The sequence below is a fragment of the Trichosurus vulpecula genome, chromosome 5, assembly GCF_011100635.1.
Source record: "Trichosurus vulpecula isolate mTriVul1 chromosome 5, mTriVul1.pri, whole genome shotgun sequence".
NCBI lineage: Eukaryota > Metazoa > Chordata > Mammalia > Diprotodontia > Phalangeridae > Trichosurus > Trichosurus vulpecula.
The window spans coordinates 292,063,209-292,090,167 of record NC_050577.1 but is presented as its reverse complement, the minus strand read 5'-3'; the positions used below and the strand labels follow the sequence as shown (position 1 = coordinate 292,090,167).

Sequence of the window (26,959 nt, the reverse complement as noted above, 5' to 3'; positions counted from 1 at the left end):
GAAATCACCCCATTTGAACTCCAACATGATAATTCCAGATGTGCTTCTTAAAACAGCCATTTGAAAAAAAAAGATGGAAAAAGCAGCGGGTCCATACTAAGTGTACACAGAGTACTACTCTTGAAGCAATGTAGTCTTGGAGATGATAAAGGACCAGTTTTCAAGGTATCTAAAGGAGGCAAGATACCAAAGGTGTGGAAATCATCTCAAATCATATTATTACCCGAGGACCCATCAAAACAAAGTGACTGAACAAATATCAGTAACTACCAACACATGTGCCTACTTTCCCCATCTGTGTGCCATTTTTCTTAGAATAAGATTTTTTTTTGTAGAATTTGTAGAATAAACTACATCTACATCAAGGGAATTCTTAATGCAGCTATTAGAAGGAAGCGGGTAAGTTTTAGTAAGCATATTCCACATCAGGCCCCATCTTAGTCATCACAGATTTGTGAAGAGAATTTCACATCACACTTTACTTTCTGTTTATTAACTTTAAAATGCATTTGTTGCAATAGACTAAAATGCTAGTTTAAAAACTTGCCTATGCCAAAATTATACACGATTACTTTAAAGATATGAATGAGATGGCCTTGTTCAATGATCCTCTGATCTCTAATGGTAAGCAGCACATAAAACAGGGAGACATGCTCGCCAAAGGGCTTAATCACTGTCACAAAGGAGATACAATATTGAGTCCAAGCCCAAGCCCAAGCCCAAGCTCAAGGTGTTACCTATACTGGTGATGAAGTCTGCCCAATGTTCTTCTTTCTCGATGATTCTGCTGATTTCAACCAGACCCTAGAACTTTGCAATGATATCTATGACCACTTAAAAGAGTTTTGACTAACTATCCATACAAGTAAAATCAAACGGATAAAGGACTCATCTATTGTTCAGATTTTGGTTTGCAGTTAAATGGATAACCTATGAAAGTTTATTCATCAATATCTATTTATCTACATAGATGCCTATAGCTCGGCCTATATTGAGATGGAAGGATATGAGAGATTTGAATAGAGAAAGGCATGGATAAAAAGAGATACATGAATGTTCGTATAGATAATAAACAGAGATGTTAGAGGTGATTAATGGAAATATAGACTATAAAGGATGGATAGAAAAATAAAATAGATAAATAGGTAGAAAGATAGGAAGTGAGATGAGTGGATGGATAGAATGATGGATGGGTAGCGAGAGAGATAGATGAATGGATGCAAAGGGCAAGACCTCTTCCTGGAATTGAACAGCAATGAGAGAAATGATTGTATCACATTTCAGAAATTATGAAGTTCCTTTGATGATCCCAACATTTTGCCTAAAATACACAATTTTTATTCATCAGGGTTTTATTCTGGTGATGTTGTATTACTACAAAACATGCAATACTATAGTCTCCAAAAAATTAAAGGTCAGGATCACCAAGAGAGGAACAGAAAAGTTCACAATGGGGATAAGAAGGCTGCAACACATTGGCAACAATTAATGGCGAGGAAGAAATGGAGGAAGAAGTGTCTTCAAGGTAACATATGATCCAAAAAGATAAGCAGGTCATATGGAAAGAGAAACAGATAATCAATGGAGAGCTGGAATATTCTATTGGAATGACTCACAATGTCAGGTGAATGCAGAGAAGCCCTCCAACCCCCACTCCTAGCATGTCAGACCCGTTGCCAATTGATGGTAACACGTGAGTAAGAGTCATAACAAATTGGTCATCAAGAGTTTTTAAATGCTTACTTTGTTCCAGGAACTATGATAAGTATTGGGGGATGCAAAGAACTACCAAAAATAGTTCCTTCCCTCAAGGAGCTTCCATTCTAATCTTAGAAACAAACATGAAAATAGCGAGGAATATGCAACATGTATACAGATTGGATGGAAATTCATCTTGGAGTGGAAGGCACTAGAACATAGGGATTGGTGGGGTGATGAGAAATGATTCCTGCATAAAGAGGGATTTGAGATGAGTCTTAAAGGAAACTGGGGAAACAGAGTAGGCTAGCATGGATGGGTTGAGGTCTGAATCATAGAGGTAATATCCCCATTAATGAAATCACAAATCCAATGGGGTATTGGCATATTGGATTGTTAATTAAAAACCTTAGCATTATATCCTTTCCATATGGCATTATGTTACTCTTTTTCTATTAATTCCCTGTTACCTTCCCACATTTCTACCTCTCATACTTGCACTTTAAAGAATATGAGGTTGTCAGGGAGCTCCTGGTACAGACACATTGACTGTTTTCCTTTGGACTCTTCCTTCATTTCCTTCCCATCAGAATCACTATGAGTTGTGTTGTCACAGCTGTATCCTTGAAATCCTGCCAGCCCTCCTGATGTGATTTTCCCTTCAGAAGAAGAGAAACTTTGGAGTATATTTTCACCCCAGCCTTAAGTCTTCTTTTAGAGACCCATGGCATGGGACTCTATGAGGAAAATAAGATTACTAAATTTAAAAAAAAATGCAGTTGTCAGAGAGCCGCTTCAGGATGGGGGTGGGAGAGGGTAGAGTGTTGGAGAGGACACAAGGTCAGGCAAAACAAGAGACATGGCAAAACTTTGGACCCCTTCATTATGAGACATGAAGCCATCAAATATTTCTGAACCATTCTTGAAAGAGAAATGAGAAGGATCATAGACTCAGGAAGATACATTTAAAGGTGGAAGGGACTTTTGAGGCTAACATCCTCATTTTAAAGGTAAGGAATATGAGATCCAGAGAAGTTAACTGACCTGGACTCATATAGTTATTAAATATCTGAGGTAGGATTTGAATGCAGATCTTCTTTGACTCTAAATCTAGAGTTCAATCTGCTATCCCATGCTTCTTCACAGGGAAAATGATGATTATCTTAGCCTTCCCAACAACTGGTTCACAAAAACAAGAAAACATCTGAGTGGCTGAAAACAGAACCCATGGCTTACCTGGAATCACTTCATTACTGTTGCCTGATGTTAGGTTGTCTATTTCCCTAATAATCCCTGAATCTTAGTGACTTGAAGAAGACTGGCCTATCTTGGCTCATTGGCTTTTACTTAGAGCCTGTCCCTCCAGCACCTCAGCACTGTAACCAACATTGCTGGACAAGAACAGGTACCCAGGATGCTTCAGAATAGGCCCAAGCTTCCACTCAGCCAGCCTTCACTCTTGTTATTAGGCCTCATTCCTAAATGTAAAAGGCTTTCCCTCCCACCCTCCAGTGTCCTTGATGAAGTTAAAGAGTTTTTCTTTTTTTCCTCCCTCCTTTTTAATTACATTAACATCACATGATATCCTGTCATGCTGGATAATATTTAACTTTCCTAGACACTAATCAATTCCATTCAACTTTCCCTGGCTCGTTTTAGGCAGACTCAAAGTCTGTGCATACAGCAAGGCCAGGCAGACCTCTCAGGTCCAATCAAATCATATCTTAGAGGTCCAGGATTCTCATTAGCTTGAGAAGACCATATCCTCTACTCTCCAAAGGCTCCTTCCAGAGAGGCCGTATAACCTTCAAGACAAAGGTTGGCATAGTACATCGGAACCATGGGATCAGAGATTCAGAGACAAAAGACACCTTAGAAGCCACTGAGTCCAACCCTATCATCTTACAGCTGAAGAATCTGAGCCTGAGAGGTTAAGTGACCTCCACACTGTGACAAAGACCATTCAGGTCTTCCTATTCCCAAGCCCAGCACTCTATATTCATTGTGCTGCCTAACTGTCACAAGTGATTTGCCCAATGTCACATAGCTAGTAAGTGGTAGACTTACAGAAATGGAATTGGAGTTAGGAGCACCTCTATTCAGATCCTGCCCCAGACATTTACTAGCTGTGTGACCCTGGGAAAATCATTTAACCTTTCTGTTTTTTCATCTTCCAGTAAAATCTGTGTCCACTAAGGTGCCTTCCATATCTAAATTGATGTCTGACGATAGTATAAATGTGCCCACTGGAGTTGGAGTCCATACGCTCATCCTAATTTACCTATATCATTTTGAAGGTCAACAAAGTGCTTTCTTCACAGCAACTCTGTAAGGTTGCTGATGCAAATATTGTGAGGAGGTTTTCATAAAGAACCAGACAGGCTAATAATATCTAAAATAGTAAGCCTCTATTTAGTCTGCTTCTCTGTTCATTCATTTATTTATTTTTAATAAGTGTGTGATATCATCAGTGTTGAGAACCCTTGGTGAGGAACTCCCTCAACCAATGTAGGTTGGCACCTTCTCTGCAACTTATAGACTTAAGGAAGAGTCTAAGTCACTGAGAGATTGGTTAAAAGCCTTGCCCAATATCACACAGATAAGATGTGTCAGAGACTGGGTTTAAACCTAGGCCTTCCTGATTCCAAGGCCAGCTCTCTATCCACTAAGCCATATTGCATTTCAGGTCTTCATTATAATGTGCTTAAGTAATAGGGGAGAAGACTCAAGATCTAAAATGAGACACCAGAGGCCAAGAGCAATTGGATTATGAAGTGGAGGCTAGGCAGGGATAAATGAAGAGAGGGTAGGCATAGGAAAGAGGCTGCAGTCAGACATTAGTCAATGGAGCTTGGGGATTTCCAAACCTTGGGTGTATTATCTTCAAGCCGTAACCAGCAAAGCGATGGAGTTGAAGAGTAGTCCTTAAGAGTTACCATCCTCAAATTGAGCATACCCTGTTCCTGCTAAGCTTTTCACATATTTTGTTACATATTGAGATGCCTGGGTCCTTCTCCTCCATAACAAGCCATCTCAAGTTTCCTCTACTAGGCATGGTCTTTTCATGGAGATGTGGTACCAATCCATGCTCCCCATCAACTTAGCTGTCCCAGGATGGAGAACTTGTTGGAATGAGTAAGTGTCTAGGACAAGAGTTCTTTTTTTGCATCATGGACCACTTTGGCAGTCCTGTGAAACCTATGACCTCCTTTTTAGAAAAGTGTTGACAAATGCATAAAGCACATAGGATTAGAAAGAAACCCATTATATTGAAATGCAGTTACCAAAATACATATTTTTAAAAATTCAGTCCAACCCCACTACTTTGTGTATCATTGACTAAAAGCCAGCTTAGGAACCTTAAAGGATAGCTAGACTAAAGCTTTCATTTACAGATGAGGAAACTGAGGTTTGGGGAGATAAATTCGCTTGGTCAAGGTCACAATGGCAGTGATTATCAGCATGTCTCCTAGAATGTGGTGCTCAGAACTGCTGCCATCTACTAGATGGCATCTCACTCCTACAGAATACAGAAAGCCTTTCAGCATTCTTAGGTGCTGTGGAACTCCAAGACTATAGCTTAAGATTTAATTCACTTCTTGCCTTCAGTTCTTAGCGTGGTGCAGGACACCATGCCCATATCTGATTATTTCACTTCTGGTTGTGTACCTTCCCTCCTCCAAGGGAGAGTAAAAGCAAAGAGCTTGACCTACTAATTAGGAAAGTAGGGCTCTCATTCTCAGGTTTGTGTGATCAGAATGACCTCAATTTAGACAGTCCTGTGATATGGACCAGGACAGTCTAAGGATACCTTGATCAGGTTGAAAAACAGAGCCTGAGGGAGGAATGTAGAAGTTCTGTCTGGCATCTCTCCATTGGCCAGTACCTACTGCAAGGCTCTTCACACTGATTGCTTGGGGAAATATGTTTCATTAAATGAGAACTCCTAAGATGAGAGGTCAGGAGCTTAGAGTAAATCCAATTCAGCAATATTTATTGGTTGGTTGGTTGGTTGTTATCCTTTGTTCTTGAAGAGGACCAAAATGACATCACTATATTGGAATCAAGGTACAACATGTCCAGCTCTCGCTGATCAGACCAATACAAGCTCAGAAGGCTTTTTACCGAAGGTCAGGCACGAATCATCCACATGAACATTTGGAATGGTGTTGTCTCAATATTTATTAAGCACTTACTGCATGCCAGGCACCATTCTAGATTGTTGTTTGTCCTTCATTCTCGAAGAGGACCATGGACGTCAGGAAGGTGATGCCATGATTGGCAAGTGAATTGGATTTAAGTGAAGGAGGGCTGTGCAAAATTACTGACCTCCCTCCCTCCTCCTGAGCCATCTGGGTCCGGTGCTCAGATATAGATCAGGATGCCTGGGGATGGCCCCCAGGGAACGTTGAATACCGAAACAGAGGAGTTAAACATTTGCCCTCTGGTTGGCGATGTGGAACTCCTGAAGATTTTTTCAACAGAGAAGAAGCATGACTATAGATCTGATCTGGGAGAGATTTTAAGGTGCTAGTAAATGAAGGATTGATTGGAGTGGAGGGAATGGATGCAGGAATACCAGTTAGGAGGCTACTGCAGTAATCTAGGCAGCTAGTTCTAGAGCACCAGAAATGGAATCTTGGCAGTGATAACGCAGAGGAAGGTAGACTGACAGAGCTGGAACGAGCGATATTTCCTAACCAATTCGATGGAGTTGGTCGGGGGGTGGGGAGAGTCAAAGATAGCCTCAGGGCAGCAAGCAAAGGTGACCAGGCAAGGGTTGGTGGCAAGATATAGATCAGGATGAATGGAGATGGCCCCAGCTGCCACCATTCTAGGTGCTGGGTACAGAAAGAGAAACATCAAAAAGGTCTCTGTCTTCAAGGTATTTGCAATCTACTGTGGAAATATGGCACATCAACAGATAAATTTGTGCATGATAATTTGAGGAGGAAGGGGAGAGAGCACACATAACTATGAGGTTTATTAAGGGCTTCCTGTAAGAGGTGGCATGCATGATGAACCTCGAAAGAAACAAAATCACCAAATCTGAAAGCCGGAGGGGACCTCAGCAGTCATCCTCACCATTACATTCTAAGTAGAGATTCCCACTACAACATTCTAAGAGGTGGATATGAGGATGAAGTGCATTCTAGGCATGAGGACATTGAGAGAGAATAGAGTGTCATATTCAGGAAACAAGTTCGTTAAGTTCAGATGCACAGTCTAATGTCCTAAGGAAAATTGTGGACAATTAGGCTGGAAGGGCGAATTAGAGATGAAGTGGAAAGGAGCTTATGTTGTTATAGGAGGCAAAATATGACATGCACATTAATGGGACTCAGAGCAAGATTACTAGGCATATTTGCTGTTGTTTTCCTTGCTATTTTATTTGTTTATTTTTTCATTCATTAATTCATTATTGATTTATTTATTTGTACTGGGACTGTTGTTTCCTGGGTATAGGAAACTCCTTATGAAGATACTTCTACCCATCTTCTCCATTTTGAGTTATATAGGCATTTTCGTATGAAATAATAACAACAGTAATACCAACTGACATTTGTGTAGGACTTTAAGGTTTGCAAAGCACTTTATCTTGTGTAGGTAAAGGGCTTTGGATCTTGAGTGAGAGGACCAGGGTTAAAACCCTGGGTCTGATACTGACTAGTGGCATGACCTTGGGCAGTCATTTAGGATCTCTGGCCTCAGCTTTCTCACCTGTCAAAAGAGAGGGCTGGATTAAATAATATCCAAGATCCCTTTCAGCTCTAAAATCTATGCCCCCATCTTCTTGTCACTTTCAATCTCTACATCTCAGTTTCTTCCACAATAAGGGAAGGAGGAATGACTCAGTGGTCTCTAAGGTCCTTTCATTGCAAATTATGGCTATATTTGTGGGAAATGCTTTGCAAACCTATTCTGTTCTTAGTATTAAGGCCAGTGACAGTTGTAAAGGTCACCTCTTTTTTATTAATTAATTTATTTAGTTTTAGTTTACAACATTAAAGGTCATCTCTTTACTAGGTCCTCATCAATGTCTTAAAGTTCTAAAAGCTGCTGATTATATTTTAGTTTCCTCACCTGTAAAATGGGGATATAATGACATATATTGTAGCTGCCTCCCAGAGTCCATAGGATTATGGTCTTGAAGCTAGAAGGGATCTTAGTGAGCATTCTAGTCCAACCCCTTCATTTTAAAGACAAGCAAACTGAGGCACAGTGAGCCAAAGTATCTTGCTCTGGGTCAAAGAGTTATTAAGTGTCTAGATTTCATCCCAGTACTTCCTGATTCCAAGAGCAGGGCTCTAACCACTGAGTGTTTGGCAAATCCATTTGAATTTGCCAAGAATGCTGTTGTGGCTTCCTCTTACAGCCATCTCTGATCTACTTTCCCTGATTCTATCCCTTCTTATGAAATGTAAGTTTCAATCTGGAGTCTATCCCCTTGAATTCCCCACCACAAACAAGAAACATTCTGGACAGGAACAAAGTCCTGATCCACCCATTGCCTAGCCCCGTCCCCGCATTTCAGCCTGAGACCCACCTGCCAGGCTGGCCTGCCCTCCTGGTGGGTAGGTGTGGCTCTTGGTTAGGGGAGGCCAAGGTTGTGCAAGGTGGCTGCAGCAGCCCCCTCCCCCTGCTGCCTCAGCACTTGGCAAGCACTCACCACTTCAGCAGAGATGTGATCCTGGCTGTCTGTGAGTGACATTGTGCCCGTGTGTAATTATTTTAATGGATGCTGCCCAACCTCGACGAGCCCTGACTGGCAAGTGCTCCCAGGAGATTTTTTTTTTTGTTCCTTCTCCTATTTAGAAGGCACAAGAGAAAATCTTCCAAAAGTCTTTATATGTAAAGTGCCCATTTCTTTTCCAAAATAAACACCATGACATTCCCTGATCCTGAAGCTCATAGGATCATAGATTTAAATTTGGAGGGTACCTTACAGACAATCCCAGTCCACCCATACACTCCCATTTTACAAATGAGAAAACTGAGACCCAAAAAGTTTAAGATATTTACACAAGGTCATGCTGCTAAAGAGTATCTGACACAGTATCTGAACCTAAGTCTTCTAGACTCCAAGTCCAACACTCTCTCATGTTCCCCTCAAAGAGATGAGAAATGATTACATTGTCTTCTTTCTCCTGAGCCCTAATCAAGAACTTACTTTGTGGTACTCTGCCCAACAGGTGTTTCAACAATTCAGCTAGCAGCTACTGCGGCTGTGTGAAACCAACAACAACCAGCACACAGAAGCCCAGGTTCTTTAGATCCGCTTTACTAAGAAAAGCAACATTAAGGGGTTAACAATCTTACTTTAATCCAGCACACAAATATCATTCACTTAGTTCAGGGGAAAAATCCAGCACCCTGAACTTCAGAGCAGATACAAATAAATTACAAACATGCGTTTATGAACAAACCAAATACAATTCATAGTTACCAAGGAACCATCAACATCTGAGTTCAGCCAGGAGCTCGACAAGGCTGGCTCAGAGTCACAAGCCACTCCTGCTGTGGCTCAGAGCTCTGAAAAAAGAAAGCCAATATGTACATCTTGTTCAGAGTCAAAGGTGAGTCACACATGACATGACCCGTGACTTAAAATTGTCACAAAAATGCGACTTAAACCCACATGGTCTAAAATCCTCTGATGTCACAAACTTGTCACTCAAACCCGTGTAAACTAGGCTTTCCCTTGAGGCAAGGAGGTCATCAAAGACTACTAATTTCATCAAGGAAACAAAGGCCAAACTCTTCAAGGGCACTTGGTTGAATAAGTGCTAAGAGCCTATCTTGACTGCCAATACACTAGGAAGAGAAGAAGGAAGGGAGGGAGGGAGGAAGGAAGGAAGAGGAAAGGAGGAGGGAAGGAAGAAGGGAGGGAGGGAAAAAGGGAAGAAAGAAGGAAGGAAATAAAGAAGGGAGACAGAGAGGGAAGGAGGAGGGGAGGAAGAGGGGAAGGAAGTAATCAGTACATATTAGATTGCCTTTGCCAATGTTTCTAATCTACCTTCCCAGCCTTTTTTTTCAAATTATTAGCCCTTTATGGACTCTATTCTACCTAGACAAGACCAGTCACTTTTCCATTTTCACGATTCCATTTCTCTCCTTTCATTACTCCTATAGTCCCTCCCCATTATTGGAGTTCATTCCTTCATTTGTTCATTCATTCTAAAAACATTTTAAGCACTTATTGTGTATCAAGCTTTAGAGACAAAGAGAAAAATTAAATAGGCCTCATGTACACATCTCCCATGATGGCTTGTACACAATCAGCACGTAATAAGCATACACTGAATTGTATGTCTGTGGTGTCCAGGACCCCTTAAGGGACAAACCTCACCAGTCCACTCAGCTGTCATTAAACACTGGTCAAAATGAGCAGCATGTTTTGGGAGCAGGGGTCCCTGGAGGCTTTCTCTGCAGTAAGGATTTTGATGTTGAGAATAGACAATGAAGCTCTATCTATTATTTATGTCCTTCCTGTGGCAGTGCAGCAGCGTGTAGTGGCTAGAGAGCTAGCCTCAAACCAGGAAGATCTGGGTTCGAGTCTTGTTTCCAACCTATGACCCTGGGAAAGTTACTTCCTGTCCCACTCCCCAACTCTCCAAGGCTGTAAATTGCACAGAAAGTGCCAGCTTGCATTGGTAGAGAAAATTTTCTCACCAGAGAGTTCCCTATACAGGTGATATTCCAAGCCCAGCAGCTGTTGCTGACCCATTTCCGCCAGATACAACTTGTGGTGACTTACAGATTGAAAATAGGAACAGAACAGGACACATACAAACAAAATAGGACAAAGTCCAATGAATGGAAGTAGGGAAATTCGTTGTCACCAAGTACTTTGAATGAATGAACTGCTGCATGTGAGCCCTGAAATTTGACTCTCCAATTCCTAACAGCAAAGGCAAAAGGGGAGAGGCATCAGCTTCTAGAGTTCTCATCCTCTGCATGAAAGGGTACAAATTCTGAAGAGAAAAATTGTTTCCTAGGACTGCATTCTGGGGGATTTTATCTGCAACTCTTGATGTCAGGGATTTGGGGTAATATAATGGATTGTAGCAACCCAAAGAAATATTTCTATAGTAGAATGAGCTTTGGACTGTCAGCCAAGGGATCCTGGGTTTAAGCTCTGAACCTTAGAAGAATCCTGGGTGATAATTCACTGAATCTCTCAGAGACTCAGTTCCCTCATTGGCAAACCAGGGACAATAATACTTATAGTACCTCTCCCTAATGGTTGTTGTGAGGAAAATGCAGTTGATTTCAAGCGATCTTTAGGAATGTGAACTGCACTTGTAATCATTATGATCAGTCAGACGGTCAACACCCATTTAACAAAGGCTCACTATATTAACAGCGCATTCTGTGCTGGCATGGTACTACCCTGAGAAGATACAAAGAAAGGCATAAGTGTTGATGGACCTGGCTCTGGAGGCAGGGAATCGACACTTAGATCCTACTTTTACATGGTCTTAGGCAGGCTTCTTAACCCCACTGGACCTCAGTTTTCTGACCTGTCAAGTAGGGAGAGTTAGACTAGATGGTCTCCAAGGTCGATTCCAGTTCTTCTAGGGTCCTGTGCTTATTCCAATTCTAAATCTATGAACCTAGACATCGGTGCAGGGAAGTGATTGCCAAGGGCTAGAGGGAGGAAGGGAATGTGATACAGTGGGGAGTGTGCTGGATTCCGGGCCAGAGAGCCTGGTTTCTGCCAGTTGCTTAATTATGTGACCTTCAGAAGATAACTGTTCTCAGTGACACACTTTGCCCATCTGTAAAAGGAGAGGATTCAACTGGGTGATCCCTGAATTCTCTTTCACCCTAATAGTCTGGGATTCTGGATGTCTCATGGGATTAAGAATTTACTTATTCAAACTCCCTTCTTTTAGTTTCCCCTTGCTCTTGCACTTTCTCTTGCGCATTTCTCCCAAATTCTCCTCCAGAACTCAACATACCTCCCACAGAGCTGCCCAAAAGCATGTAGGGGTTGGGGCTCCCCATGCAAATTAGTGAGTTGTGATTTCCCAGAAAACACAGGACTTGTTTTTCATGATTAACATTTCTGATGCAAGCTTTAACAGCCTTTATTAAAAATCACCTTGATGATAAAACAGTATCCTGCATTAAGTCTATTTATTTCATATGCTTGGGCATATGTAATCTATACACATAGGACAACCTGCTTTGCCATCTTTATCTTATACATTAAAAACACAAAAAACAGAACCTAAGAATCAGATCATACATAGTTGTTTGCATCTTATCTCCCTCATTAGAATGTGAGCTGGGAACTATCCCCACTTTTTTTTATTTCTAGCCCTATCACTTAGCAGAGTGCTTTATACATAATAAGGGCTTAATCAATGTTTGTGTGTTTCACTCATTCCTTCATGTGTCAGAGAGAGGACCTCACCCAAGGTTTTTCTGACTCCAAGGTGGCCTCTCACTATCCCATTAATTGCCACTAACTATTTTCATTGAAATTATTAATTTCAATGCATAATGTATCATAGTAATTCATCAGTCATTCCCTCAAAGACTTCAACAGGATTGTCTATTCATTCTTACTCACTTTCCCTAGTCTATGGTCATCGTTAATATGCATTCCTTTTTTTCAGATCTTCCTTTTTTACCTTGTTTTGTCTCTTCAGATTCCTCTGTATCCCTCCAACTTTCTAGCTTTAATTGCATTATAGAGTTTGACTATGTTAATTTCCTACCTTTCTTTGTTAGCCGTTAACATCTTTTCTTGTTGGTCATCTAGGCTGTTTCCAGTTATTTGACAGGATTACATATGTACATATGCGACATGTACTCACCTAGAATATATGTTTGTACCCCTCTTATGACTGGGTCAAATGGATTCATTGACTGTAAGCATGTCTCACTCTATTTGCCTGGATTCCTCATCTTTAGTTATCCCTGTGTCTTAATGCCAGGCTATCATGAGGTCCCCTTCACCTGGAACACTCTCCCTTAGCGATTGTTTCTATCCAAATAATAAAAATAGCAACAAACAACTAGCATTTATATTGCACTTTAAGGTTGCAAAGTGTTTGACAAATATCCTTTTATTCTCACAACGCTGAGGGGTACATCCCCATTTTTTCAATAAAATGACTGAGGCGGACAAAGTTGAAGTCACTTGGTCAGGGTCAAGGAGTCCTAGCTATCTAAAAAACACAACTCAAATTTCAGTTTCTTCTCAATGAAGCTCTTTCAGATGACTCCAAGTCCTTTTGGATCCAGCTTTCCTCTGCAGATTTTGCTGCCTGTATAATCTATACTGCTGAATTCCTCGCTTCTGGTGAATCTGTAATTTCATTGATGCAGGTAGTGCCACACAAGGAGCTCCCTTAGCCACTGCAGATAGGCACTTTCTCTGCAGCTCATCAGCTGGATCATTGAAAGTTTAAATAACTTGTCCAGGGTTACACAATCAGTGTGTGTGTCAGAAACGGATTGGGTTCTGAGGTTTCCTGAAGCTCAGGCCAGCTCTCTGGCCAGTACACTACTTTGTGTCTCTCTATCATGGCTTATATTAAGTTTATATCTGGTCTCCCTAGCAAGATTGAAAGCTTCTTTGAGAGCAGGAATCATGCCTTCTACCTCACTGCCCCTCATAGAATTCACAAAAGTGTCAAATACCCAATAAATGCTCCTTGGTCAATGAAAAGGGACAAAGATAGTGGCTGGGGGCTGTGAGGAGCCAGCCTACATGACAATTTTTGGTCTTCCCACTTGCCAGGTGATCCATTGGAACTCCCCAAAGAAACTCCGTGTGAAGAACAAACATGTCGAGTTCTTCCGAAACCTGTACCTGACATTTCTGGAGTATGATGGGAATCTGCTGAGGCGTGAGCTATTTGGCTGTCCCAGTGAGGCTGACGTCAACAGTGAAAATGTAAGTGGGGCTGGCAAAGGTCGTTTTCCTTCCCAAGCACTTGAGAAACCAAGTTGCGACAAAACTGAACTCGGCTCTATGTTTAAGGGAAAAAACGAAGGAAAAAGAAAAAAAAACTTCCTAATTACTGCCTGTATCCCAAAGTAAAATGAGCTACCTTGGAAGGAAGCAGGGTTCTCTTCTCAGAAGTTTTCAAGAAAATGTGGAATGACTCCTTGTCAGGTATGTGGAAGAGGGTCAGGTGTACATTGGAAGAGGTCCCTTCCAGATCCCACATTTTATGATTCTAAGAAGTTGCAACAAGACAGATTAGTTATTAAATTTAAAAGGGCAACATCAAAACTGCTCAATGTGTTTGCATCTCTTTCTGCCTTTTTTCCCTCTTCTCTGCATTTTTAATTATTTCATTGATGTTCTTTTTGCGTATCTGACAGTATCCTCCAAACTTGCATTGCATCCTGACCCTATAGAAGACTTCCTTTTTGGGGAGGGGGGCAATCAAGATTAAGTGGGTTGCCCAGGGTCAAACAACTACAAAATGTATGAGGCTGGATTTGAACTCAGGTCCTCCAGACTCCAGAGCCAGTACTCTATCCACTGCACCACTGAGCTGCCCCCTTCTTTTTTTAACACATCTATACTCCAGCAAAACAAATCAAAACAATGGCCCTATCTAACAGAACCTATTTCATTCTGCACCTCCAGTCCATTACCTCTCTCCCAAAAGTAGGAGGTATGTTTGAGCCTCAGTTTTTTGAAGTCCACATTCTTCACTGCTTTGATCAGCATTCTGAGGTCTTTGGAAATGGGTTTTCTTCAACTATTATTACCATCATCCCGTAAATTGTTCTCCCTGTCCTGTTCATTTCACTTGGTTTTAGCTTGTGTAAGTCTTTCCTTGTTTTCCTGAATCTAACATATCTGTAATTTCTTATGCCACAATAATTCATTCAACATAGCAGTCTGTTCTGCAATTCCCCAAGTAATGGGCACCACTTTTGTTTCATGTTCTTTGCTATGGCAAAAAAAAGTGTTACAATACATGTTATTGAATATATGGCTCTTTCCCTTCTGCTCTTGATACCCTTAAGATGTACCCCTTGTATTAATATAACTAGGTAAAAGTATAGTGATTTGGGGGACTAGTATGAATTTAGCAAGTATTTATTATGTGCTTACTGTGTACCAGCCCTTCCTCTGTGACTAAAGAGACAAAAATGAAAGTTTCTACCCTCATGGAGCTTAGATTAAATCAAGAAAACTCTGTGGACACACACATAATACATAAAGAATTTGTACAAAGTAATTTAGGGAGGAAAAGGAGCTAGAGACAGGAGGATCTAAAAAGTGCTATGGGAAGATGGATTTTTATTGGACCTTTGAAGGAAAGTAGGGATTCAGAGAGTTGGAGATGATGACTAAATTCCAGATCCAGAGAGCAGCCAGTTCAAAGGAATCGAGACAAAAGATATAATAGTGTGAGTGAGGGACAGCAAGGAAGCTAATTTGACTGAACTGATAAGTGTGTGAAGGCAGTAATATTTGATAAACAAGCAAAGGTAGGCTGGGGCTGCATTGTGAAGGTCTTTAAATGCCAAGTAAAGTAATTTATATCTGATCCCAGAGACACCAGGGAACTGCTGCAATGTCTTGACCGAGGGGGATGACATAGTCAGCCTGTGCTTTGGGAATATCAGTTGGGCAATTAGAGGAAAGACGGATTGGGGAGAAGAAAGATTTGAGAAAGTGCTTGGAGTAGAAAAACATGGAACAATTCATGAATCTGCATGAATGAATGGCTCTTATATGTGTATATCCATGTAGATCTTGTAGTGTGATGTCCTAGGGGACAGGCTTCTCATGAAATAAGGAGCTCATTATACATAGAAGTGATTGACAATAGATAGATAGGGAAAAAATGGGCAGTTAAGTGGCACCATAGTGCATAGAGCAATGGACCTGGAGTCAGGAAGACCTGAGTTCCAATCTGGTCTCAGACAGTGTGACCCTGGGCAAATCACTTCATCCTGTTTGCCACAGTTTCTTCATCTGTAAAATGAGCTGGACAAGAAAATGGCAAACCACTCCAGTATCTTTGCCAAGAAAATCCCAAATGGGGTCATAGAGGGTCAAACATGACTGAAATGACCAAACAACAAAAGGTAGAATGGATAGGCAGGTAGTTGGTTTCTCTCTTCTATAAAGACACTAGTAGCTTGACAACAAGTGACATTAGGACATCTATAAGAGAGGAAAAACAAGTACATTGCAATGGCAGATGCAAGCTGAAGCCACCATTGCATAGGTGATATTGGCGGGACATGTGCCACCATAATAGAGGTTTAACAAATACTTAATGATTGATTTGCCTCCTAAGCAGTGAGGATGGGTTGAGCATTGTAACAATGAGGTTACAGAACAATTGTGGATCTTGCTTAGTCAAACCGCTTTCTTGTGATAAGGATGAAACAGGGGCTCAGAGAAATGGAATGACTTTCCTATGGTCACACAGAAAATCAGAAGCAGAGCCAGAGATAGTAATTGAGTTACCAGCTCCTCATTTAAGACTATTTCACGAGTCTAAGCATGTGAGGAAAACTCAATAATATCCCCACATGTGCTACAGCATTGATCCGTTGACCACTATCAAGCAAACTCTTCCTTCGGTGATTTTTGTCTTAGGGTAGAAGAGGGAAATGATGTAGTCTCCCTTGGCCAAGTGGGAACATTGCTTGGCTTACTGTGTGAAAGCTCTAGAGTTGGTCAAAACCCCATAAAGATGGTTCTTGCGTGCTGGTGATTAAGGGCAATTAACAGACAAGACAGAGAGAATGGACAGCTTGGATAAAAAGGGAGTGATCTAAGTCGTAATCTGAGATGGTAATCAAAAATAAAATGTATGAGTGTATGTGTATATATGTGTGTATGTATATATGTATGTGTACGTATACATATATACATATACATGCATACATACATACACACTTATATACATATGTACACACATATATAATACATACACACACATATATATAAAAATATAAATGCATACACGCGTGCACATACACACACACACACACACACACACACACACGGCTTTTTAAAAGACCTTATCAGCGTCAGTAAATTCAAAATGTTAGGCAGGAGGCATAGGATCATAGAATTTAGAACTAGAAAAGGTCTTAAAAATTATTTAGGCCAGTGATGTCAAACCCAAATAGAAATCGGGGTCACTAAATCATATACATAAGGATCCCTGCAGGCTGCGTATTGGCCTAGAAAACCACCCATGTTTATATATTTCCTGTTTTTATTCATACATCCACACATTACAATCAGCTAGGAATTACATTTTAATATAGTTCAGGCCATGCTCAGGAGTGTTGTGAGCCACATGTGGTCCATGTTTTTGACACCTCTGATTTAGGCCAATCCTTCCATTTGTTAGAAGAGGTGCAGAGAGATAAAAATGACTTACCTCAGGTTAATCAGGTCATAAGTGGTATCACATAGGATGTCACTGGGAGAGCCAGCATACAGCCAGGAAATAGATCAATGTATGTGGGTACAATCAATCAGTGAACATCATGGTGTGACAATTAAAAGGTTCGAGAGACATAGTTTCTGAGTAATTTAATCATTTTATTAACAAGGCCAGAACATTTATTAATAAAAGAATGGTCATTTGGCTGTCTCTCTTAGACCAAAGAAAACCATGGTGGGCAGGCTCAGGGCTTATATGTTCTTTTGGAAGAGGAGTAGCCACCAGCTCTGATTGGTTAACAATGAGGGAAAGAATATTACAATGAGGGGCTGAGAGTGACATCATGGCACCCTTGGACAGAGAGACTATCTCTATACCCAGACCACCCCCAACCTTGGGCAATCTATTCAAAGAATTCATGCCCCACCCAAGCCTGTGCAGAATATAATGGCTGCTCCGCCTGGGTGGGGTCTTGAGAAAGTTAGTCCAACCTCATCAGCAGCAATGTCCTTCAAGAGACTGAACTTTTTAAAATTAGGACTTTAGAAAAAGAGGAGGGGGAACTCTGGATCTCCCCAAATCATTGGTATTAATAATCATTTCTCTCAATGGCAAAGCACTGGCGACTGACATGACCTCATTCAGTGTCTCTACCCAAGGCAGATGTCTTCTATGGTGAGGGTGTGCTAGCCCTGCCACCTCCTCCCTCAGCTACAAAGGTCTGTCTGTGAACCTGGGAAGCAGGGCCCACAATCGCCCATCTGGCAGCAGTGGCACCTAGGGATCACAGGCCATGAAATTTGTCTAGGAGGCCAATGATGGAGCAAGATCTTAACTTCTGTAAGCTGACCCTGGCTAATGAGTGTGCAACCAGTGAGCCTCTCTCTCCTGTTCCTGTGGTCATTACAGAGGTTTCTGGAATGCCTATTTATTGCAGGGATTACCCAGTGATTCTTTCTTAGAGTCTGTCTTTCAGGACAATTTGGGGATAAGAGAATATATAAGTGTTCAAGTACCATTAGGCCTCAGAAACTTTTAGATTCCACAAAGCACTTCGAGGTTTCATGAAAACATTTTGTTCCTTTGGTTTTGCTTAGTTCCTTCTCCCCAATCAGTGTTTATCATCATCGGCCAGCCCTGAGAGCCCACTGGACCATTTCTCAAAAGCTAAATGCAGACTGTTCAGCATGGCGTTTTCCACAGGAGAGCCTCAGATAAAAATCCTGGTCATCTCAAACCGTTAGTTCACCTTTCATTTAGTATCAGCAAGTGACTGCAACGCGCTAGGCATTCTGCAGAGGAAAGGGGCTCGTTTCAGAAGCAGCGCTGGCCTGAATAGGGATTCCAAAGCCCTGGACACACATTCTAAGCCTTCTCCTTACCACCTCTGTAACAACGAGCAAATGGCTTCCTGTTTGTGTACCTCAGTTTCCTTTTTGTGAAGCAGAGCTAATCACTCTGGTCTTGCCTATGTCATAGGATTTGGAAGGTGGTTGAAATCCTACCCATCTGTTAAGTTCCAGTTAAATACCAGCCTCTTTCTGAAGTCTGGCCCTGATCTGAAATGATCTTTCTTTCCTACCCTCCCCCATGGGGTCTTTTACATTTTCCTTTCTCTTATTCAGGTTCCATAGGCACGGCATAGTACACAGAGATCTGGGTTTGGAGTCATCAAGGCCCATCTCTGACACATAATGGCGGGGTCACCGTGGGCAAGTTAATTAACCTCTCAGTGTGCCCAGATGCTTCTTTAAGGTTGTAAGTTACAGTTCTGCATCGGTGAAGGGCGTTTCTTCACTAGGCATTCACTACCAGGTATGAGAGGAAGCATGGATGGACGTAGATAGAGAACTGCCCTTAGATAAGTCCAGTCTGTGACACAAAGAGGCAGCTGAGTGGCCCAGTGAATAGTGCCAGACCTGGAGTCCAGAAGATCTGAGTTCAAATCCAGCCACAGAAAGGCACGAAGTATGTGACCCCAGGAAAATCTCAGAGCTCTCTCAGCCTCAATGGAAAAGGAGGGTCACCTATCTCCCTGGGTTGTTGTAAAGCTAAAATGAGATATCTGTAAAGAACTTGGCAAACTTTAAAATGCTGTATGAAGTATTATCATCACCATCATTAGTATTATACTGGCTACATAACCCTAAACAATTCTGTTAACCTCGGAAAGCCTTACTTTCCTCTTCTGTAAAATGGGAAACCAAGATCTGGGTCAGAAAGACCTCCGACACGTATTGGCTGAGTGACTCTGGACAAGTCATTTAACCCCGTGTGTGTACTAAGTCCTTTTAGTCGTGTCTGACTTTCATGACCCCATTTGGGGTTTTCTTAGCAAAGATTCTGGCGTGGTTTGCCATTTCCTTCTCCAGCTCATTTTACATATGGGGAAACTGAGGCAAAAGGGACTAAGTGACTTGTCCAGGGTCACACTGCTGATGTCTGAGGCCAGATTTTGACTCAGGAACTTCCTAACTTCAGGCTCAGTGCTCTATCCCCTGTGCCACCTAGCTGCCGTTTAACCTCTAAGGCCATTCTTTAAAAATGTAGAGGTGGAAAGTAAGAAATAGATGACTTCTAAAGTTAAGTTCCTTCCAGCCGGCGGCCAAGGCAACTCTAGGTTACTCACTAGGCGCTCCCTACACTAATCATATCACAGATTTGATCAAACATATGTGTATTGAACCAGAAGATGATGGAAGAGGAAGGAAGACCTATTGGAGGAATTCATAAAGACAGGGCGGCTAGGAGGCTGCCTGTGTTCAAATCTGGCCTCAGACCCTTGACACTTACTTGCTGTGTGACCCTGGGCAAGTCACTTAGCATTGTTTGCCTCAGTTTCCTCATCTATGAATGTGAAATAGCAAATCACTCCAGTATTTTTGCCACAAAAATCCCAGATGGGGTGGTGAAGAGTCAGACAGACGTGACTAAAAAAATGGCCGAACACACATGAGGCCAAACACCAGTCATTGCATTTCATGTGGATTAGGCTGTTAATCCCATTCACTGGATCATCAGAACATAAGATTTATAACTGGAAGGGACCTGAGAGCCTCCCTAATCTACCCCCATTATTTCACAAATGAAACAAACAAAAAAGCCAAGCCCCAAAGAATTGAAATGAGTTTCCCAAAGCCACACAAAGCATAGAAGAAAGAGGACTGAGTTTGCAGCTGGAGGATCTAGGTTGAATCTCAGCTCAGCTATTTCTTACCAGTGTTTCCTTGGATAAGCCACTGCTCCACTCATCTGGGACTCAGTTTCCTCATCTGTAAAACATGTATTGACTTAACATCTCTGAGTCTCATTGCTTGGATTCCATGATCCAGCAGGTCGCTCCCTGTTCTAGATTTCTGAAAGTGACAGAGCTGGACCGGAGGACTCCAATTCCCAAGACAAGGCTCTTGCCCCACACCACATCCAGCCTCCCATCTCCTCTCCCATGCTATGTGTCTAGTATCTGCATCACTAAAAACCTGGAAGGAGAAGAAAAGGTATCTCTGGAGCTGATTGAGACATCCTCCCTCCCTTTCCTATTGCTCACTCTGGCCTCAGACATGTCACCTGATTAGTAGCGGGGCCAGACATGGTGTTTGTAAAACATGGCCTTTGCAGGATAGCATCTCCTTGGGAAGTGAGCCACCTGGTCCTTTGCAGGGTGTCAAGTGTCATCTGGCTCCACCAGCTAAGGGAAAAGGGGAGCTTCTTGGAAGCAACCCAATGCCGGATGCTCCCGGCTTGCGGGAAGAAGTCATTACAGCTGTGACAGCTGCACAGATGGTGGCGATTTTCAAAGAAAGACAATTAAGGCCACAGCTTATTGGTTCTGGGAGGCAAAGTGGTAGATTTGCACGGGTGGAGGGGCCACTGCTCTTGCAGAACCATCTTTTTTCTGTTGTTTAGTATTTTATTTTTCCCCAGTTACATGTAAAAACAATTTTTAACATTTGTTTTTAAAACTTTTGAGTTCCCAGTTCTCTCCCTCCCTCCCTCCCCAACCACACTCATTGAGAAGGCAAGCAATTCTCTGTAGGTTATACATGCGTAGTCATGCAAAACATTTCCATATTAGTCATGTTGTAAAAGAAAACATAGACAAAAACAACTCAAGAAAAATAAAGAAAGTAAAAAAAAGCACACTTCAATCTGTATTCAGACACCGTCAGTCCTTTCTCTGGGGATGGAGAACATTTTTCATGGGTAAGTCCTTCAGAGTGTCTTGGATCATTGTATTGCTGAGAACATCTGTCGTTCACAGCTGATCATCTTAGAATATTTGTACCCTGCACATTCCACTTTGCATCAGTTTCTGTAAGTCTTCCCAGGTTTTTCCTGAGAGCATCCTGCTCATTATTTTCTATAGCACAACAGTATCCCATCACAGTCACATAGCACAATTTGTTCACACACACATAGAGATAATTAACTACTCCTAGATTTTTAGAGATACCTGTCCTTTAAAGACATGCAACATGGAAGAGGAGATGGGAATCTGGGTGTGGGAGAGTGATAATCAGAGTACTCAGGTCCAGCTCAACTGCTTGTGAGGAGCAGATGAGATAACATGTGCATATTGTACAACACAGACATGCATATGTTGACATACGTGTTATATTTACACATGTATGTACCCATGTATTGTGTGTATATCCATGCATATATGTACACCTATATACATATGTTATCTCATTTGGTCCTTGAAACAATCTCTTAGGGGTAGGTATTATACCCTTTACAGCTGAAGAAACTAAGACAGACAGTGGCTAAGTGACTTATTTTGGTTCCCAGAGCTTGCAAGTGTGTGAGGCTGGATTTGAATTCAGATCTTCCTGACTCCAAGCCCAGTCCTTTCTTTATCCCTTGAGCCATTCATTCTCAAGTCTTGGAATTCTGTGTTTTTATGCATAATGATCTTTAAGGGGCCCTCCTAGACTTTTCATTTCAGCTGAAGCTCTACAAACACGTGAAGTGCTTCCTTTTCCCTCTACTACAGTCTTAAAGGCCTGCAGGAGCTAGGAGCGGGGTGGAGGAAGGGGGTCTGGGTCAGATGGCCTCTAATATTCCCTTCTGCCTCTAACATTCTTCAGTCTGCCTTTATCAAACAACATGTTGTATGTGTTGTTGGTAATGCTTTTTTTTTTTAAGACAGCAAACATTCCTTAAAACCTAAAATGCGCAACTGATCCAATAATAATCCCTTATTTCTGATTTGTAGTACGGTTTTCATTAAAGATTACTTTCCAGAATTTTCACACAAAGGGAGCTATCTGTAGAGGCAGTTGAAGATCCATCTGCAGTATGTTTAGATTTCCCATTTGCTGCAGCTTCTCTTGCCTCTGGTAGATTTTCTGCCAATTAAGAGACCCATCGTGTGATAGAAAGTGGTCTATTGCCAAAAAACTGGGTCATGTGAAATGGGGCTTTTAGCTTATGAAATTGACATGCTTAATTTTTAGGCAAAGAGCAAAGATTTTAAAGATATTTTCAAGTCTCCGGGTCTTCAGAGACATACTCAGACATTAGCTCTGGGGGAAGAAAGCTTGGATTCAAAAGAAAATGTCCTCAATGGAGCAATAGCCTGAAATGGTCTTCTGGTCCCCACATTTGAGGAGGGTTATGGGTAAGTTTTGAGGCTCTCTAGGCTAGGGTAACAATGATAGTCATGCAGTCATAGAACCAAAAGGGAATTTAGACATTATCTAATCCAACTCTTGCATTTTATAGATGAGAAGAGTAAGGCCCAAAGAAGGCAAGTCACTTACCCAAAGTTGCCCCGATAATAACAAGGCTAGAATTTAACCCTGCTCCTCTGACTTCAGTGACCTTAAGTTCATGATAGATGAGGATTGGATGAAAGAGATGGGGAGGAGAAATCATAAAGTGAAGCAGGACAGCTGCATCATAGTTTTGGAAGGACTTGTCATACAGATGAAGAATTAGGTGAGTTTTACTCAACCATAAAAGGAGAACTAGGAACAATGAGAAGCTGCATAGAGAAAGACTTTAGTCTGATGCCCCCAAAACACTTCCTAACAACGTTGTTGTATTTCGGCCATTTCTGACTCATTGTGACCTCATTTAGGATTTTCTTGGCAAAGATACTGGAGTGCTTTGCCATTTCCTTCTCCAGCTCACTTTACAGAAGAGGAAACTGAGGCAAGCAGGGTGAAATGACTCGCCCAGCATCACGCAGCTAGTATCTGAGGCCAGATTTGAACTTGGGTCTTCCTGGCTCCAAGCTCTATCTACTGTGCCACCTAGCTGCCTCCAGGGCAAACAGAGGTTAAGTGACCTGTCTCTGGTCACACAGCTAGTAAGTATCTGAGGGCAGATTTGAAATCAGGAAGATTAGTCTAGCTGACTCCAGGCCTGCCACTCTGTGCTCCATGGCACCATCTAGCTGCCCTCCTAATAATGAGCACTGGCCAAAATTAGAATGGACTGTCTAAAAAGGAAGTTGGCTATCTCCCATCAGCGGTCTTCAGTCAGAGGCTGGACAACCCCTCGTTAGGTATGATGGATTCTCCTTCAATTAGAAAGCTTTTGAACTAGTTGGTTTCTGAGGCCCCTTCCAATCCTGACCTAGCGTCATGCTAACTGAGCTTGGATATCTCTCCCTGCATGCTCTTCTTTGGTGTCCCCATCCACTCCATGACTTCAACCATGACCTCTATGAAAGATACTCTGAAATCTTCATACCTAAGTCCACTCCCAGGTTCTGTATTTTTTTCCTTTATTAATTATATATATAAAACTATATAATATATATTATGATATATATTATAATAGATATAATATATAATAAAATATATGTATATATGTTATCTTTTGTTTTATATCACCTTTATTTTCCAATATATCCCTCCCTCCTCCCCCACCCCAGGAGCCATATTTTGCAAAAAAGAGTAAAAAAATACCATAAAAGAAAAACAAACAGAGTTCAAGAAACCAACCAGCATCAGTTTCATATCATAGTTATATGTAGTGTTCCACATCCAGTCCTCCACCTCTGCAAAGAAAGAAAGAGCCAGTATTCTCCTTTCTGCTCTTGGGGCCCAAGCTTGCTCATCATAACTAAAAAAGAATTTACTTTTGATGTAAAAACTTTCCCCCGTTTACAATGACATGTTATTGGGTGTATTATTTTCCTGATACTGCTTACTTCCTTTTGGATCAGTTCACAGAAGTCTTCCCATGCCTCCCTGTAGTCTTCACATTAGCTAGGTCATGCAGGCAATAGAGCTCAGAACTTTGAATCAGCAAGACTTGAGTTGCAATCCTCTCTGACTCTGTGTGGCCCTGAGAAAGTCACTTAACCTCTCTGTGTCTCAGTTTCCACATCTGTCAAATAGCCACTATAATAGAACCTACTTCACAGGATTATTTTGAGGATCAAAGGAGTAAACCACTTTGCAAGCCTTCAGATGCTATATAAATATTATTATTTGCTATCATTAGTATCACTTTTCTTTTTAATCATAAGATTAAACTAAAAAATAAATACAAAAAAGATCATTTCCATACATACAGTAGAAGACAAAAAGAGGATCCCACATGAAAACATTAATCTCCAATTCACACTGCTTGCTTCTTAAAATATCTTATTTTCTCCCCATTACATATAAAAATCTTTAGCATTCAATGTTTTTCTTTTTAAGTTTTCAGTTCCAAATTCTATCCTTTCCTCCTTCCCCTCCACCCTTCCTGAGACAGTAAGCAATCTGACATGTTATAGTATGTGAGCGATCGTATTGCACACTGCTTTTTTTGAACGTATATAATGGGGGCACCTAGGTGGTGCAGTAGATAGAGCACTGGCCCTAGAGTCAGGAGGACCTGAGTTCAAACCTGGCCTCAGACCCTTGACACTTACTAACTGTGTGACCCTGGGCAACTTGCTTAACCCTGATTGCCTCATCCAAAAAAGTATATAATAGTTCTGCTTGTCTGTTCTCTTTGGTGCATTTTTTTAAATGTTACAATTGGTGGAGATTCATCTTACTCTAATATAAGCTCATTGGTGAGGTTCCTTGGCTTTGATGCTGTTTTGGGTTCCCTGTTACCCATTGCTGAAGTCTAATTCATGAAATCCCAGAATCCCCTAGTCAAAGTGGGTAGGGATTTCTCTAATAGCACCTAGACCTGAACCAGAATCTACGAAATGAAATGATACGATACGATGCGATACAATACCATACCATACCATACCATGCCATGCCTTGTGATACGATATGATATGCTATCATACAACGTAAACTGAGGCTAGACTTCTGGGCAGTGAGAATGCACGGCTTCCCTAGGCAGCCCACTCCACTCTTGGACAAGTTAAACTGCTAGGATACTTTTCCTTACTTAAAGTCTGAATTTACCTCCTTTCAAACCACCTAGATCCTCCTGAGAGATCCTAGTTTTGGCCTGTGACACCAAATTGGATAAATCAACTCTCATCTACAGGACAGCCTGACAAATGCCTGGGGGGAAATATAAAATCCCTATTCAATCTTTTCTTCTTTGTGTTAAAAATTCCCCAGCTCATAGGACACATCAATCTGGAAGGAACATCAGGGATCATCTAGTCCAAGCCTTTTATTTTCTTGTTTTTTTTTTTTCATTTTACTTATTTTCTTTTTAATTTAGGAAATAAAGCAAGCATTTGCATTACAGTATAGTTTTTAAAATGATTGCACATGAAACTGCAAATCTACTACGTACAACTTTTAAATACATAATTAAATTTAAATTCATAAATTTATATATATAATTATATAATAATGTAATATTATTATAGATTATATTATAATATATAGTATTGTATACATATGTAATATATATTATTTTTATATGTTTTAAAATTTAAATATATAATAAAATTATCATGTAAATTTCTTTTTTTCTTTTTTTGTTCTACCTTTCCCCCACCTCTGCCCAAGAGCAGGCTGGCAACCATTAGATGCAGGTATACATATGTAAAATCATTCTATACATACTTCTCTTTATCAGTTCTTTCTCTGAATACAGAGAGCATCTGCCTTCATATGTCCTTTGTAGTTAATTTGGGTATTTATAATAGTCAAACTGATATATTCACTCAAGGTTTTCTTTAAACAATATTGCCGTTACTACATACAACGTCTCTTGATTCTTCTCATTTTGCTCTTCATTATTTCATGTAAGTCTATCCGTGTTTTCCTAAGATCCTTGAGCTCATTATTTCTTATAGCATTGTAGTTTTCTATCACAATCATATTTCCTTTACTTAAAATTTTTTAATTTAAAAAAATTTTGCATCCCCTTATTTTCCAGGAAGGGAAACTGAGGCCCATAAAAGTGAAGCGACTTAGGATCATAAGGTCATAGATTTTGAGGTGGAAAAGACCTCAAAAGTCACCTGATTTAATATTATCATCATACAGATGAGGAAACTGAGGCCAGAGGAAGTTAAGTGACTTGCCCAAGGTCACCTTCCAGTGATGCTATTATGGCATGATCCCTAGACCTTGTGCCCACCCGATCATCCTCCTCCAGACCTCTCAAGTTTGTCAGTGTCCTTCCTAAACCATAGCCCCAAGAGAAAACAGGATATACCAGATGTGGTCTGAGCAGGGCAGAGGATGGGAGAACTTTGGACTCCCTGGTCCTGGGCACTCTGCTCTTAGTCCAACTTAGCATGGCATTAACATTCATGGTCATCATATCAAGATGTTGAATCTTAATCCACTTTTAGGTCTTTTTCAAGGGACCTGACTAACCACACCTCTCCCATTTTCCATCTGTGAAGCTGATTTGTTGAATCCAAGTATAAGACTTTATGTTTATCCCTACTAAACCTCATTAGATGAAGCTGGGATATTCTAGCCTGG

At 41.1% G+C, this 26,959-nt stretch overlaps 1 protein-coding gene across 1 annotated transcript in view; it reads left to right on the top strand.

Annotated features, from left to right (window-relative positions):
• Positions 1 to 26,959, top strand: part of LARGE1 (LARGE xylosyl- and glucuronyltransferase 1) — a 612,831-nt gene that overhangs the window by 530,822 nt on the left and 55,050 nt on the right. Inside the window, exon 10 of the mRNA XM_036759140.1 lies at positions 13,457 to 13,612. Within this exon, the coding sequence (XP_036615035.1) occupies positions 13,457 to 13,612 (156 nt within the window). The remainder of the gene's footprint in view (positions 1 to 13,456; positions 13,613 to 26,959) is intronic.